Source organism: Falco cherrug, chromosome 4 (assembly GCF_023634085.1).
Source record: "Falco cherrug isolate bFalChe1 chromosome 4, bFalChe1.pri, whole genome shotgun sequence".
In the NCBI taxonomy this organism is placed as follows: domain Eukaryota; kingdom Metazoa; phylum Chordata; class Aves; order Falconiformes; family Falconidae; genus Falco; species Falco cherrug.
In genome coordinates this window covers 13901855-13917603 of record NC_073700.1, presented here as the reverse complement: position 1 = coordinate 13917603, position 15749 = coordinate 13901855, and the positions used below count along the sequence as shown (strand labels likewise).

The following is a 15749-nucleotide window of genomic DNA, read 5'->3' as shown; positions in this document are numbered from 1 at the left end:
GGCGCCGGCCGCAGCCCGGCCAGGGCGCAACCAGGTCGGGGCGGGCCCGGGCGCGGAGGGAGGGTGTCGGTAGGTGTGAGCGCGTCCCTCCCTGCCCGCCCCCCGGCAGGAGGTGGGAGCACCGGGGGGCCCCGGGCCGGCCCCGCTCCCGCCCCCGGTGCTGCTGTCCCAGCCCCGCTCCGCGGCGGCGCCGCCGGCCACCAGGGGGCGCGGGCGAGGCCAGGGGCGGGGCGCTCTGCGCTTCCGGTGGCGGCGCGGCTATGGCGGTGGCGGCGCTGCGGCTGCTGGCGCCGGTGGTGCGGCGGGCTCCGGGCGGGTACGGGCACGGGCACGGGCGCCGGGGCCACGGCCGGCACCCTGCGGCTGGGCGGAGGGGATCGCTCTGTGGCCCAGGGGCGGTGGCCGTCGGGCTGCCGAGGGGGTAGCTGGGGGGTGCCCGTGGGGGTGCCCGTGGCTCGCTGTGCGGTGCCCGTGGGCCCCACGTGTCCGGCTCCCCGTCCCCGCAGGGTGCCGTGCCGCGCTCACCGCCTCACGCCGGCAGACGACGAGCTGTACCAGCGGACGCGGCTGACGGTGCTGGAGCCCGAGTCCCCCAGCACCATATTCATCGAGGGCTACAACAGCCGCGGCTTCACCATCAGCGGGGACCTGGTGGTGGGGCCCTGCGCCGTCCTGCCCCGCGCCATCCTCCAGTGGAACGTGAGTGCCCGGCGGGGCAGGGGCTGCCCGGCCCCCCGCGCTGTGGGTGAGCGCCCGGGGGGGTCTGCCCCGCTCAGTGCCCTCCGCGTCCCTGCAGGTTGGCTCCTACCGGGACATCTCGCAGGAGAGTCTGTCGCTGTTCCGGCTGCTGGAGCCCCAGATAGGTACGTGGGGCAGCCGGGCCAGGCTGTGCCCCTTGGGGCCAGCGGGGCGAGGCCCCAGACACAGCCCCCCCCAGCCCCGTGCTGCCATTTGGGGGGAAGGAGCTGCTCTGGCATCCTCCTGCCCTGCAGCGGGGCCGGAGGGGGGGCTGGAGGGGGGCAGCAGGCCAGGCTTCCCCCCCATTTGGGCTCCTGGGGGGGGGGGGGGGGGGGGGGGTGCTGGTCCCTGCAGGGGGGGCGGCTCTGGCCCAGGCAGCCCCAGCGCGGCCCTGCCCACCCACCCTTGCCTGCGGTGCTGGCCTGGTTGCAGAGATCCTGGTGCTGGGCACGGGCGACAGGGTGGAGCGGCTCCACCCCACCACGCTGAAGCAGATGCGGGAGTGCGGGATCGCTGTGGAGGTGCAGGACACGGTAAGGAGCAGTGTGCACGGGCAGCACCCGGATGAAGGGGCTGGGGGTGGCCGCTGGGACCCCCCCCCAGGGCTCTGCCTGCCTGGGATGGGCAGGGAGCAGGGGAGGTCGTGTGCCCAGCGGGGAAGGACAGCATCTCCCGGCCGAGGGCTGGGGCTTCACTCCCTTTTCTGTTTCACAGCCAAATGCGTGTGCAACCTTCAACTTCCTAACAAGTGAAAAGCGTGTGGTGGCTGCTGCGCTCATCCCTCCGCGGGGCACCTGCGTGGGGCTGTAGGTGCTGCCTGCCGCAGCCAGGGGATGAGCAGCAATTCCCTCACCTGCCTGAAGCCCCCGAGCATCACTGCTCCTGGTAGAGGAGCGCTTTGGATTAAGCTTTCAGAGCTGCTGGCTGGGTGGCCGCTCTGCACACGGGAGGATGCTGTGAAATGCGTGGGCTCGGCTCTGCCCGATGTCCCTGGCTTCTCGGCCTCCTTGCCCAGGCCGGGGGCTGTGGGGCACAGCAGGAGGCATGAGCATTGCTGGCAGCGCCGCACCCACAGCCCTGCTCTTCTGCCGAGGTGGTGCCTGGTGCCTTGGCAGCAAGAAGCCGTGGCCCCAGGGCAGGGTGGAGGCTAGTGGGGTGAGCTGTGCACCCCCCGGCACATTTGGAGCTCCTCAAGGAAAATACATGTAAATCAGAAACACACAAAGCGATTGCGTGGTGGTTAACACACAGCAGCGCGAGGCTGTAACCCACCAGCAGTGAGTGAGCTTGCTGTGGGCAGCATGCGTTGGTGCCAGGGGCATCACTGGCACAGCCAGCACCAGCAACTGGTGTGTCCCAGCTGGTGCTGGCCTGCCCCGGGCTTTCCTGTGGGTTCTCGTCCTGCTCTGCAGCACCAGTGTCACTTGCGAAGCCTCGAGCTGCAAGTGGTCCCTGGGTGCTGCACCCTGTCTCCCTGCAGGCTCAGCTCAAGCAGGGGACACTGAGATGGTCACTGTCATGTCACCCCTACCTTGCACTGGTTTGTGGCCATGGATGCCGCCCCTGGGGCTGGGGAAGGGTGTACGTGTACCTAATAGCAGGCTTGTGCCCCAAACCCTGCCACCTCTGTGTGCCCAAGGGGGGTGGGATGTGGCTGTAGTCCGCAGCCCTGGGTGAGGCCGTGGGGAAGCTTTGCTTGACAAGTTAGCTGCTTTAATGAATGTTTGACACAATTATGTTGTAATTTAAAGCTCTGGGTTTAGCATGTGTGGATCTAATTTGACATCGCCATGCTGCGGAGTGATTTTTTTTTCAGTCAACAACATCGGTGACACAAAGTACTGACGGTAAGCACGTGTTCTTTGGCAGAAGTGACGTTTGCACGTGCACACAACCGATACAGGTGTAAAATACCTTTGTCACCTGGTGTTGCAAGCACAGGTAACCTGGCCAAGCCAGGGAGGGCTGCACTGGTCAGGCATGGAGAGGTGCGAATTTTACAAGCCCCTGCCCTTCCAAGTTCGTTGTCCACATGCCTTCTGGCAAACAAACCGTCCATGACGCTCAGGCAAGTGATCTGTACCACACGCAGACCAGCCCCAGGGGGTGCGACTGCAGGGGGACGCTGGGAGCCATGGGGACAATAGGGGATGGCGAAGGGAAGGAGAAAGGCAGATTGGGGAGGACAAAGCACAGGAAAACAGCTCCAAGGGCCTGGTGCATGAGAAGCAGCTGCAGCACAAAGCATTTGCAGGGGCATGTGGGCAGGTATCTGGGTGGATGTGCACATACGTACACCTCTGTGCTTAATCATTGTAGCAGCGGGACCAGGCACAGGGTCCTGCAGCAGCCTGGCACTAGCGAACAGCCCTGTAAAATCCATTTGCTTTCTTCCCTGGCAGCCTTTGTTTTCTGCTCTCGGGAAGTTGTTGTGTTTGTTTTTTTTTTTTAAAACACCCCACGCTGCATTACCCACTCAGCCCTGTCAGTGGCTGTACCCTCCCCCCCCCACACACACACAGTGTCCCTTCTGGGGTCATCAGCTGCTCCCGAGAGGATGCAGGAAGCAAAGGAGAAGGAAGCGGGACTCTGGGCTGACACCAACTACACATCTTTTCCTGTTTTATTGTAAAACACAGCCAGTGTGGCACCAGCCCAGGATCACTGCTCCTGGGCAGCAGGTGGGCCCTCTCGGGTGGTGATGAAGCAGCCAGGGGACACGGGGAGCTCCAGGCAGCCCACAGAGTAATGGCACTTCTGCAGCAAGAGCAGCTCCCACACGGGGTGGCGCAGGGCTGAGTGGCACAATGACAGACACAGACGGACCGCCTTCAGAAGAGGCGCTTCTCATACCTGCGAGGGGAGCAGCAAACCAGAGAGCCTTTTTACCGACCCGTATCACCCAGGGCGAGGGCCAAAGCCCCGGCACGCAGGCAGCGAGTAGCTTGTCTGCTTGTCCCAGCTGCAAGAGGGGTGCTGGCCCAGGCCAGGTGACAGGCTGTCACTCAGCCCAGCTGCAGAGTGGCAGGTGAAGCCAGCAGCACATCAAGCCACCCTCACAGCAGCTGAGGCCACGCTTATCTCCCCCGGCACGACAGGGGCCCTGCCAGAAACACTTACGAGTGGAGGCCATGCACCCCTCCTTCCACCTGGGCAGACGTTGTCCTCTTCTCAAACTTCAGCTCTCCCGAGTACATCATGGCTCTGAGGTGAAAGGACACTCATCACAAGCCAGCCAGATTAAGGTAACCCCAACATTTCAAGCCCAGCCAGCTGAATACTCCACAAGAGACCATGCTCCTGCACGCCTGGGGCTAGCAAATCCATGACGCAGTGCCCACGGGAGACGAGGGAAGAGCACTACAGTGAGGTCAGGCCATGCAGAACACGCTGCAGCTTGGGCACAGCTTGCCCAGGGACCCCAAAGGGCAGCACTGTGACCTAACCAGAACACAAGCGAGGGGAGGCACTCACCGGACTTGCGTCAGGCTCTTGGCACCAATATCCTGGCAGGAATGCTGGATCCCAGCAATCAGGTACGGAATGAACTTGTGGATAGAGCCCTTGTCCTGCACTGCGCCGGAGACCCCCTGGGCTACTTTGATTTTGTCTGTCTCACTGCACGGGAGCACAAATCAAGCAAGTTTATGAAGCAGAGAAGCCCCAAAAGCTTGATCGGCTGCCCCAAAGCACCATCTCTTACCTGAAATACCGGTTCTGGCTGCCCAAGTTCTTGTCCATGGCATCTAGCGAGCCCATGCCGCGGTATTTCTTCAACCTAATTCCATCCGAGAAGAAGTACTCACCTGGGGCCTCTGTGGTGGCGGCCAGGAGAGAGCCCATCATCACTAGCACAAGAGATCACCAAGAACAGCATGTCAGCAGCAGGAAGGCTTTGGCTGCAAACCCCTCAGGGTCCCTGGGCACAGCACTGTGCTGGACCCCCCCGCATCCCCAGCCACCTGCAGGGATACGCCCTCGTGCCCAGAATCCGCTGCCACACGGCAGCCCTCCCTGGGAGACTCCTACAGGGGCACAGCCTGGCCACCCGACGCGCTGCTCACCTGTGGAGGCCCCGAGTGCGAGGGCCTTTGCAATGTGCCCAACCGTCTGGATCCCTCCGTCTGCGATCACGGGGACGCCAAATCTCCTGGCGTATTCAGACACCTTGTACACCGCCGTGGCCTGGGGGCGGCCGCACGCCAGCACTGCGGGCAGGGAGAGAGCAGAGAAAGGGTCAGCTCCCACGCAGCAGCGCGTCCCCTCCCCAGCAGGCCCTTTTAGGCTTCCGGCACACACATGCTTCAGCACTCAGGAACGCACAAATCCCTGGATGCTCCTTCCCTAGGCCGAGTTGCAAGAGAAGCAGATGCCCAGGAGGTGCCTGCTGGGACATCCTCACGGCCCTCGACTCCAAAAAGCTGTGGGTGACCTTGGGACTAGGGTCTTTGACCAAACGCCTGGGATTAGCCAAGACTTGCAGCTTGTCCTGGTGCACAGCAGAGGTGTGGGGAGCTTGGGAAGGAAGCGGAGCAGACCCCACAAGCCCCTCTCAAGAGCATCCCTGGCAACGTAGGCGCGTCCCACCGCTCACTCCCTCCTAGCGGTGCCAGACCCTTTCTCCATATCCCCAGCAGCTGTATGATGCGCTTCTTGCATGGAAAGGCAGCTGGCTGGGAGAGAGCCAGTATATATATATGTATAGATATATCTATACATATACATTTGCGTGCGCGCACACACACACACACTCACATGCAGCAGTGGAAAAGGAAACTAGCAGGATGATTTGATGGCTTATGGGCAATAATTTATGTTCCTGCCCTGCAACGTAGCATGGATTCTGTCAAGTTTAGCTGCCCCATGGGAAGGGGGTTAATAGCTCTGGATTTACCTGCTCTTCCCAGTCAGTAGCAGTTAGAGGCTTCCCATTACGCGAGGGAAAACCAGCACAGGGCACGTCCTGTAACACCTTTGTCAGCCACAGGCATGCAAGTATGCTGAGATAAGCTTCTCTCAGGGAGACTTCCCTTCCCCACAGTTAACCAGAAGCCTTTTCTCCAGTCACAGTTAGTCTGAGCCACTGGGTAAGATTATGGCCATGCAGGATTAGTGCTGTGGAGCGTGAACTCCAGGTGTGGTTTAGCCTGCCTGGCAGCAGCGCTGGCAGCGCACGTCCCTGGCAGAGGCTTGCTGAGGCCGGGAGTCCGCAGTTGCTCTGCTCCCAGTGCTCAGCAGCAGCTGCTGAGAGAGGGAACCCCATCTCCAGGCTAAAATAATGAAAGAACTGATTGTAATGGAACAAAACTCTGCGTCAAGCTAGGGCTCAGCTAGCCAGGGAGAGTCTGCCAGCTGTAACACGAACGCCGTTAGTCTTAAAAGAGATGGTCTCGCTCGGTACCGCACTGCTAAAGGCCACGTTGTGGCTGCAAAATGCTGCAAGGGAAGAGATCTGTGGAGAGAAGCACCTGATTTTGGAGGGTCCAGAGACCAGGGTCTACGAGACAGTGCTGTAGACAGTGCAGGGCTTGCAGAAACCTCTCAAGAGCAACCATAGAGACCAGCCCTTTAAGGAACAGCTTGGCTCAGGGCCCCTGGGAGCGTCGCACCGTTCCGACTGTCCCAGTGCCCAGCGCCACAGCTTCAGAGCGCAGCTTCCAAAGCAAGGTTCAGAGCACGCACACACTGAGGGGTCTGGGTGAGCGTATGTCTTTTTTTAGCATATCTGCAAAGGGTGGCCTACAAGATCATCTGTTAGAGAAAACCTTCCCGGATCTTCAACAGAAACCTCTTTCCCTTTGAGGTGCATCAAAACTAGGAGAAAGGGCAAAACCCAAGGCTTGCTGCGGGTGGCTGCTCGACCCAGTAGCATCAGAGCCCTTTCTCTCCACAGGTGTCTGCGGGGAAAGCCGTGGTCCTGGTGCACCGCTGCCAAGGTGGCCGTACGCAGTTAAAGTCCCTCTGTGACCCCAGGGGAGCCAGCTTCAAGTGAAGCTTAGCCAGCACACAGCCTCCCCGCAACTGGGGCCAGATTAGAGCAGGATCAAGGACCACTCAGGGATCACCTCCCACCACTGGATGAGCAGGGGCATGCCTGGCTAGAGATCCAGAAGATTCAGTCAGAAAGCCCAGTCAGGCTCCTAACTGGATTTTGGAGTGGAAGGTGGACAGCCCTGAGTGCCCTCAGCTTTGACAGTTCAGACCCTGCTTTAGGAATTCAGAAAGGCTTTGCAGCTTCCAGTTCAGATTCAAAACCAGTATCCAAAGCCACAAAACCCCAAGTGCATCTACAGCTAAATTATTCTCAAACAAGCAGTAGGGCCATGTGCAGCCAAATCAGGGTCCTGCTTCAAGACACATAATTAGGGTTGGGAACAGGGCAAGTGACTTACTATAGGTGCCCGTGACAGTAGAAGGGCATTTGGGGCTGTGGGACTTTAGGTCTGGAGGGATCTTTGGAGCAGCTAAACAAAAACAAACACACACATTTTAGAGACAGAAGAACAGCAGCAGAACAAAGGACCCCAGCAGTGACCTGCTACTAGGCAGAGCATACGGTGTGGGACAGAGCTGACCTTGCAAACCCTGCCTAGCCTGAGCCAAGCCAGAGGCCAGATCCAAGCCAGCCAGGCCCGGCTGTGCACAGCGCATGCTCGCCCTGCCCCCGCAGCCATCCAGAGAGGTGGCCCCCCCAACCCAAAGAGCCAGAGTTCTTGCCCTAAGAGGGACAAAAACCTGGGAAGCTGCGGTCAATTTTGCAACCACATCTCCTGTGAAGCACCACATTCTACCTCTGCTCTCTCTGTTCCCTCCCCAAAACCAGCACCCAACCCCACCGACTGCAGCAGCCAGGAGAGGCACCCTCTGGAGACGTTCACCGCGCTGCAGGACGGAGCATGCCTCAGCGGGTCCTCTGCCTCAGAACCAGAGTAGGACACGTGTGTTCCGGTTCTGCTCTGGCTATGGAAGCATGAGCCCAAGGACACCACAACCTCCCTAGAAAGGTCACCCAAGACAGACTGCCCTGACCGGGAAACCCCGCAGCCAGTGCTCCCACGGCGGGAAAAGCAGGAACGCAGCCTGGGTCCAGTGCTGCTCAAAGGCTCCATGCTGGAAACGGCAGAGCTAACGCAGCACCTTCAGCCATCAGCTACCCTCTTGCTGCCTCCCAAGGCAAGGACCAAGGAGCAAAGCAGAGGGACTGTGTTCTCTGCACCTCACTTCCCAGGTTCACAACACGAGGACCGAGCCTGTCCCCCAGGCAGCCTTTCTCCAGGCCCTGGGGAGGCCCCTCTCCACCTTTTAGCCAAGGGTGACATGGCCTCTGCCCCACACAAGCTCCAGCTAACTGCAGAGACAACGGCCAGAAATCCCATTTCGGCCTGGAAATTGCATAAAGGCGTCAAGCCCAGAAGACCAATACTCAAGCATCGCGCACACTGCTGCCAGAGGGAAAGGGAGCGCAGACAGCCCGGTGCACTTCACCTGTCAGCACGGGGGCTCCGGTAAGCCCCTCTCCCTGCAGAGCTGCCTGCCAGCCCCATCCCACACCGAGCCAGTGGCTCCTCTCGGGCAAAGCCACGTGTGCCACACCTGCTCTACTCAGTCTCGGTCAGTACTGGGAAATGCCTTTGCTGCTGCTGCCACCCCAAAGGTTTGACCCAGGTGATGAGAATGTCCTGGACGAAGGGGGTGAAAGACAGCTTGCTGTTGGACACAGCCCTTACAACAGAAGTCCATCCTGGCTATGCTGCTTTTCAGCAGGGAATCCCTATGGAACAGATGGCTTTAGCCCATTTAGGAGACAGCTGATCTCTCTCACCTTCCTGTGTGATGCAGATGGAGCCACTGCCCATCCCGACTCTCAGGGCATCGACCCCTGCGTCGATGAGGTTCTTGGCCTGAGCAGCAGTCACAACTGTAGGGAGCAGAAACTGGTTTGAAGACAGACAAGCAGATTTGCAGGCGAGGCTGCTCTGTCCTGGTGCTTCCCCCGTGGCTGCAAACACCCCCTGCCCAGGGCACCAGCCTGTGTCAGAGCCAGGCCTGGCTGTCCACTGCTACCAGGCCTATCCGCCAAACCAGCACTGAGTTTCCATCCCAGCTGTCCCCAGTGGGCGAGGTGACACCGGCCCTTTAGGCTACTCTGCAACATGCTTACACCCAAAGGCCGAGGCAGCAGAGGGCACTGCATGGTGCCAGGCGCTCTTTGGGCCACATCAGGTAGGGAGGGAGGGCAGAGTACAGGCTAACAGCAGCACCGGTAACACACCAGCCAGGTAAAGGCAGGGACTGCTGAACTCTGCTGTCAGGAGGCAGGGAAAATTTCCGTTAGATTTCCAAATTAAGCAATAGTCATTATTATTATTGTCCAAAATTTTAAGCTGGTGTGTAAAAGCAGCTAACGTGTACAGAGGACTGTAGCAATTTCCGTTAGATATCCAAATTAAGCAATAGTCATTATTATTATTGTCCAAAATTTTAAGCTGGTGTGTAAAAGCAGCTAATGTGTACAGAGGACTGTAGCACACTGTGCTGCAGACCAAAGACTTCAAAATATCTGCAGCTGTGGCAGCAGCAGGGTACTGCCCTGTGCCTGCTGAGCCATCTTGCTCTGTTCCACAAGCCAGAGGAAACCATTTTAAGTTCAGACATTTACCAAGACAACCGTTTCATTCACGCCCCTGCAACTCCCTCTATGTCTAAGAGACAAACGTAATTTAAAGACAAGAACAGTCTTCAACACATGCCTACCGTTTCCTCCAATAACTTGTAGGTTGGGATATTTCTCCTTAATATATTTTATCATATTGATCTGGAAGATGGAGTTACCCTGGGAGGAATCCTGCAACAGAAAGAAAACCAATTTCAATCAAAATTTCTGCAGAAGATTACAAATACAGCTCTAGAATGGCCTCAGATCTTCACTCTGCTTACTGGGGTCTCTGCTAAGCTGGCTAAGTGGGCAAAATGACTCCCCAAACTGAGTACAGAACCGGAGGAGAAGCTGCAGCAAAGATAGTAATGTACTGTCCCTGTAGAAGGCATTTTATTCTAAGGACTTCAGTAATAACCTTCGCATTTAAATCCTGTGGCTTCTACAGCCGGCAACAAAGAGCACACCTGGCTGCTGGTAGGAACTGCCTGGTTCTAACACCAGGACACCATCGGCCCTGTCTCAAAGTACAGGTGAAATGGTGAATGTTCCTTGTGAAAGCCAGAAGAGCCAGCGCGTGAATGCATCTCTCCCTGCTGCGCAGCAGGGCAGCTGCAATACAAGATGTCAACCACCGAGCACTCGGGCCCTGCCGACCTCCGTGACCCAGCCAGCTCACAGTGTCTGTTAAACATTTCCAGCTGCAACACTGCTCAGTCGTGCCCTCAGAGCACAGCTGACTCGCAAGCTAACGATCAACGAGAAAACAACGTGCAAATCCAGGCAGTGATGGCTGTGCCTGAAAGCTGGCAGGCCAGAAGGGGAGACTAGCAGAGCCTGGACTGGCCACTCCTGAACATCTGGCAGTTAAGAGAATAACACAGTAACAGACACCAAAGAGCTGAAGGGGAACCGTAAGAAGCCAAATACTCAAAACTAGTTAGGAACATCAGAGACTATGGTGGCAGGCTGCAAGCAGCATTTGTAGAAGCATCTGTATTAACTGACAAAGTTTCTCAGCCTTAAGGGCTTCAATGCACCCTACGTACTTCCCCAAGGCCAAATAAGTTCCCAGGCAAGAGGAACCCCTCTTATCTGAGGGTTCCAATCTGAATGAGACTGACAGGTCATCAAACTGCCACAGTCTTAACACAGAAGGGCCTGTAATGAAGATAGCAAGTGCTATGCTGCTGCTCCGCTGTCAGAGATTCATTCAAACTGGATCCTCAGCCCCCCAGGCCAACGCGATGCCTGCGGGTGGCTCACCAGCACTACCGCATCCACGCCAGCCTGCACCAGGAGGTCCAGCCGGTACTTGTCATCTTCGTGGGTCCCGATAGCGGCACCACAGAGCAGCTGCTTCTTGGAATCCTTAGAAGCCAGAGGGTAGTCCCGGTTCTTCTTGAGATCCGTGCGGGCAATTATAGCCACCAGCTCGTCATCTTCATTAACAATTGGCAGCTTGCCTTGAAACAAACAGAAAGAATGTCACTGGAAATAGCTGTTTCTGCAGGAGACAGACGCTAGCCCAAAGCAGTGCACCAGACCAGGAGCATCAGGCAGGCAGCAACTGGTGCAAGGTGGAGACTCAAAGAGGTGTGGTAGCAAATCTTGCTTGGCCATGGATGCCAGCAGCTCTGGCTCGGGAAACAAAGCTAGGAGTTTGCAAGAGTGGAGAAAAACTCTGTATTTTCACACTAACCACAGAGAAAGTGCATCTTTTTTAGTAATTAGACCCATGATACTGTGTTAAAGGTCAAACTACCATACCGTAACGGAGCTGAACTGAGTGCCAACGTGCGAAGACCAGGATAGAAAACTGAAGATGTGTGGCTGGACAGCCAGGCACTCTTCAGCTCCTGGGCTGCCAAGAATCCCTCAACTTCAAACAGATTTGAGATGAACACATGTGAACTCTGTACCCTGGCAGAGGGCTGCAGGCACTCTCTCCTCTCCTCATGCTGGAACACAGCCCTCCCATGTTTCACCCACGTGTAGGCAGACGCACGTCCACACGCACCCACTACTGCTCCCAGCCCAGCGCTTCCACAGCTCTCCCTTGCATCACGGATGTTCACAGGTACCTTTTTTACTCCTTTGTAGAATTTCATTTGCTTCTTTCAACATTACGCCAGCCGGGGCCACAACAAGATCCTCTCGCTTTGTCATAATCTAGCAGGAGGGAGAAGATAAAAAGTCACAAGAACTCCTTCGCACTGATCTGAAAATACCGAACCCCTCTGCCCACGTGAAACACTGCAGCAGCCATATGGAAGTGCTCTACAGACAAAGGAGCCCACAGCACAGCAACACGCCTCCAGAAACACACAGGAACAGCCTCCAATGCGCTGTCCCCATGCAAGCAGTGGCCCCCAAGCCCACTGGTGTAGTGAAAACAGGAGATGGCAGAGGGCCTCAGCAAGCTGAGGGAGAAGACCTAGAAGCAGGGGATGATTCTCAGATGACCCTTGTTTGGGATGTCACCCAAACAGCCCTCCCTTTTAACAGAGCACAGGCAAATAAGGGCTGGAGACACCTCCGGAGTCCCATGCTGTTCTGGCAGAAACGCTACCCCCAAGCTTGTTTTCAGGCAGTCATCCCCAGCATACAGGCTCTGGAAGGGCTGTGCCCAGAATAACCCACCGCTGCTGCTGGCGAGGTCAACGGGGCAAAGGAGTTGCTTCAATCCAAACAAACATGCTCGCCTACACTCACTCTGACAAACAAGCACCAAAACACAGCAGAAAGGGGCAATGGACAGAAGCTCGAACACGGGAACATCTGACGTGGTATACCGAAAAAAGCTTTCGCCACAACAACGGTCAACCACTGGAAGAGCAGCCCAAAGAGGCAGTGAACTCTCCACCCTTACAGACACAGGGCCACGCAGCCTGCTCCAGCTGAGCAGGCCTCAGGCAGGAGGCTTGACAAGAGACCTCGAGGTCCCTTCCCACGCACAGTGTTCTGCAATCACAGAGTTCATGCGGGATGTTCTCACAAAAGGTTACTCGAGACGGCCAGGCAAAGCTGAAAGGGAACACTCCCTAACCCTCACAGAAGGTAGATTAGTTGCACACAACAAAGATGATGCAACATTTCAGTTATTTATACCATAAGAACACACACTTTGTCAGCAAAGAGGTGCACTCCACCTACATCCACCCAAAATCCGGCCTGTGGCAGAACCCACATCTCAGGCAAAGCTGAGGAATCACAGACATATCCCAACATACTCCATAAGCCTGTGGGATCCACAAGCTTCCCGAGCTACAGGAGACCTGTGCATTTAGCTGGATGGCAACAAATGGCTCAGCAATATCAGTGCTGGACAGCGAGTGGGGAGAGATCTATGGGACCATTCACTGCCCTAGCCTTGCCTGCTGACAGAGGCAAGCACCAAACACTAACAGCGGCAAGCTTCCAGCTTTGCAGCACTGAATGATCCACGTAAAGGATGAGAGGAGATTCTTATGTGACTCCTCCGAATGGGCCAGCATTGCTGGAAAGGGCCATGTGCACTTTTATAACCTACTCCTAGTTTAAGATTCTTGTTACAGGTATTTATAGGCGATTTCAAACCAAACAGGGATGAGCATGCGATACCAGGTTTGGTCAGCAAGAGCTAAAAATAGTCATGAGTCAAGAGCAGAGTCTGGCTGAGAGGCACCGGTGGTGTAACCTGACAGCACCACAGATATAGGGTTACACAGCTCATGTAACGGGAATGCCAGAACTAACAAAAATCAGCACCGGCATTGCCGAGAACGTTCTCCTGTAGGAGGGGAGTCTGACGGTGCAGCATTATAAAGGCTAAACTGCCAGTCTCCAAGTTCAAAGGGTTATTTTAAAGAACAAGTAGCCTAGATGAGGCACATCTTGGCCGGGAAAGGCAGTCCAGAAAAGGAAGATCAGCACTCGGAGGGCTTGCTGGGCACAACACAGCTGCTACAGCCCTGGCCAGTGCCAGCATGCCATGTGGGACCACAGCAGCAGCCAGGAACACCAGAAATTAATTACTGAACCCGGGGAGAACACCAGCTGTAGAGAGGGTGGCTTCCCCAACACTGAAAGATGACCCTGCAGGAGCAGTCGTGCTAACACTAACTGTGCGGCCACTCTCCTGCATCTGCTCTGCAGGAGTTGCAGACAGAGCGTAAATGAACAAGACACTCTCCCGTGGAAATGGAGTTAAAGATGGACCCGCAGAGCTAAGGTGGAGCTCCAGCTGGGGCAGCATCCTCACAGCCACACACTCGCCCTTCGTATAACAAGCCACACCACCTCCTAACGCAAAGCCCTTCTCACCTCACCGAGAGGCAAGTCATGCTCCGACTCCTTCAGGAAATCGATATCTCGAGATGAGATGATCCCAACCAGCTTGCCCCCCATCTTCCCATTGTCCGTGATGGGAATCCCACAGAATCCATGACGAGCTTTTGCTTCAAACACATCTCGTACTCGGTCGTTGGGGCTCAACACCACAGGGTCTGTGATGAATCCTTGCTCATATTTCTGGAAAGAAGCAGACAGAGCAGCCAGGCTAAGCAGCACTGCCAGACCAAGCAGAAGCGGGGCACGTGCCTAGTGGTGACTGCGGCCACTCATAAAGGTCTGCCACCACTCAGGCTGGCCATATGCTCACCAACAGGATGACTCCCCAAACCAGCACTAAGGCTTACCCAAGTAGCGTTAGATTCCCAACAATTCCCAGACTAACCTCCTTCCTGAAATTACGGGGAATACTCTCGCACCAGGAGGCCTGGCATTCTCAAGTCCCAGGCTGCGCATGGACAGCGCCTAACACACAACAAGTGGTGTGTGCAGGCAACCAGGGTAGCACCACCCTTCTGAAACACCAAGATCTGGCACACAGCTCCTCGAGCAGGGCCAAACCCCACTGCCCACCCCCACCAAGACAAGGCAAGCACGGTTCAGCGCTGCTGTTCCAGCCACTCACCTTCACCTTCCGCACTTCGTTGGCCTGGAACTCCGGGGTGCAGTTGTGATGGATGAACCCGATTCCCCCGGTGAGCTGGTAACACAAAGGCGGCCCTGAGTCGCAGCACAACCCGCCGGGCCCGTCCCCGCGGGGGGCAGCAGCCGGGCAGGGAGCGCCAGAGCCCAGCTCGGGAGCCGGGGCGGCGAGGCCGGGGGGTGGGCGGCGGGGGAGCGGCCTGAGGCACGGCCTCGCCTCCGGGGGGCTGCAGGCGGCCCCGAGCAGACACGTACGGCCCCGAGCGGCACGGCCAGCGGGAAGGGCGGCGGCGGGGGGCACTCACCGCCATGGCGATGGCCATGCCGGCCTCGGTGACCGTGTCCATGGGGGAGGAGACCAGCGGCGTCTTCAGGGTGATCCTCTTGGTCAGCGCCGAGGTCAGGTCCTGGCGGGGAGGCGGGCGGCGGGTGAGCGGCGGCCCCAGCCCCGGCCCCGGCCCGGCCCGCTCCCCCACCCCGGCCACTCACCACCTGGTCCGCCGTGAAGTCGATGTAGCCCGGCAGGATGAGGAAGTCGCTGGGGGGGGGGGGACGGGGAGACGCGTCAGCGGCGGCTCCCGGCTCCGCGGCCCCGACCCCAGCCCCGCGCCCCCGGCCCGGCCCCACTCACTTGTAGGTGAGCCCATCACCGCAGCTGAAGAGCTGCTGCGCCGTCAGCCCGTCGTCGGGCACGTAGCCGGTGCCGCCGCTGATGAGGTAGTCCGCCATGGCGCCGGCCCGCCGCCGCCGCCGCCGCGTGCCCGCCGCTCCGCGCGCCCCCGCGCGCACGCGCCCCCGCGACGGCGGCCGCGAAGGTTCAAGCGGCGTCGGCTCAATGAGAGCGCGGCCCAGAGCGGCCGCCGGAAAGGGCCCGGCGCCGGCCTCGCCCCCTGCCGCCCCGGAGGGCACCGGGCAGCGCCCCCCAATCCCGGCCGGGCCTGGAGCCAGCCCAGCGCTGCCCCCCCCCCCGCGCCGGAGGAGACGGGCAGGGTGAGGCCGGGGCCCGCAGCGCCCAGCCAGCGGCCCAGCGCGGCGCGGCCTCAGCCCCAGGCCGCCCCCAGGCCGGGGGAGCGGGGCCAGCGCGGCCGCTGGTGCGGGCCGAGCGGCGGGTTCGGTGTGCGGGGAGGGAGCAGCGCGGACCTGCAGGTAGGGCCCCCCCGCACAGCCCCGCGGGACGCTGCCCGCGCCGCGCCCGGGTGGCACTGCCCGCGCTGGGGAAGAACCTGGCGAACACTGGCCGTGGGCGGCCCGCGGGGAGGGCCGGGGCCGGCGGCGGGGCGCCCGGCTCGGCGCCCGGTGGGATGGGCCGGCAGCAAGAGGGGAGCGCGGCCGGGGGGCTGCGTGGGTGCAGCGCTGGAGCGCGCCGGCAGCGCCCGGAGCA

The 15749-nt window shown here is 58.8% G+C and overlaps 2 protein-coding genes across 3 annotated transcripts; one reads left to right on the top strand and one right to left on the bottom strand.

The window, feature by feature from the left end:
* Nucleotides 1–162: 162 nt before the first annotated feature.
* NDUFAF3 (NADH:ubiquinone oxidoreductase complex assembly factor 3) lies at nucleotides 163–2521 on the top strand. Its single transcript, XM_055708867.1, has 5 exons — nucleotides 163–316; nucleotides 507–699; nucleotides 797–863; nucleotides 1171–1271; nucleotides 1453–2521. Exons 1-5 carry the CDS (start codon nucleotides 261–263, stop codon nucleotides 1546–1548), a joined length of 513 nt encoding a protein of 170 aa, XP_055564842.1. The 5' UTR covers nucleotides 163–260; the 3' UTR covers nucleotides 1549–2521.
* An 812-nt stretch (nucleotides 2522–3333) lies between these two features.
* Nucleotides 3334–15208, bottom strand: IMPDH2 (inosine monophosphate dehydrogenase 2). Of its 2 annotated transcripts, XM_055708865.1 has the most exons (15): nucleotides 15000–15208; nucleotides 14858–14906; nucleotides 14674–14775; nucleotides 14352–14426; nucleotides 13700–13906; nucleotides 11479–11566; nucleotides 10661–10860; nucleotides 9493–9583; nucleotides 8561–8656; nucleotides 7131–7202; nucleotides 4803–4946; nucleotides 4442–4586; nucleotides 4213–4356; nucleotides 3859–3942; nucleotides 3334–3591 (listed from the first exon to the last, which is right to left on the bottom strand). In XM_055708865.1, the coding sequence occupies exons 1-15, from the start codon at nucleotides 15095–15097 to the stop codon at nucleotides 3570–3572; spliced, it is 1617 nt and encodes a 538-aa protein (XP_055564840.1). In that variant the 5' UTR covers nucleotides 15098–15208; the 3' UTR covers nucleotides 3334–3569. The 2 variants fall into 2 exon arrangements, with proteins under 2 accessions (XP_055564840.1, XP_055564841.1); XM_055708866.1 differs by lacking the exon at nucleotides 7131–7202.
* Nucleotides 15209–15749: the final 541 nt, after the last annotated feature.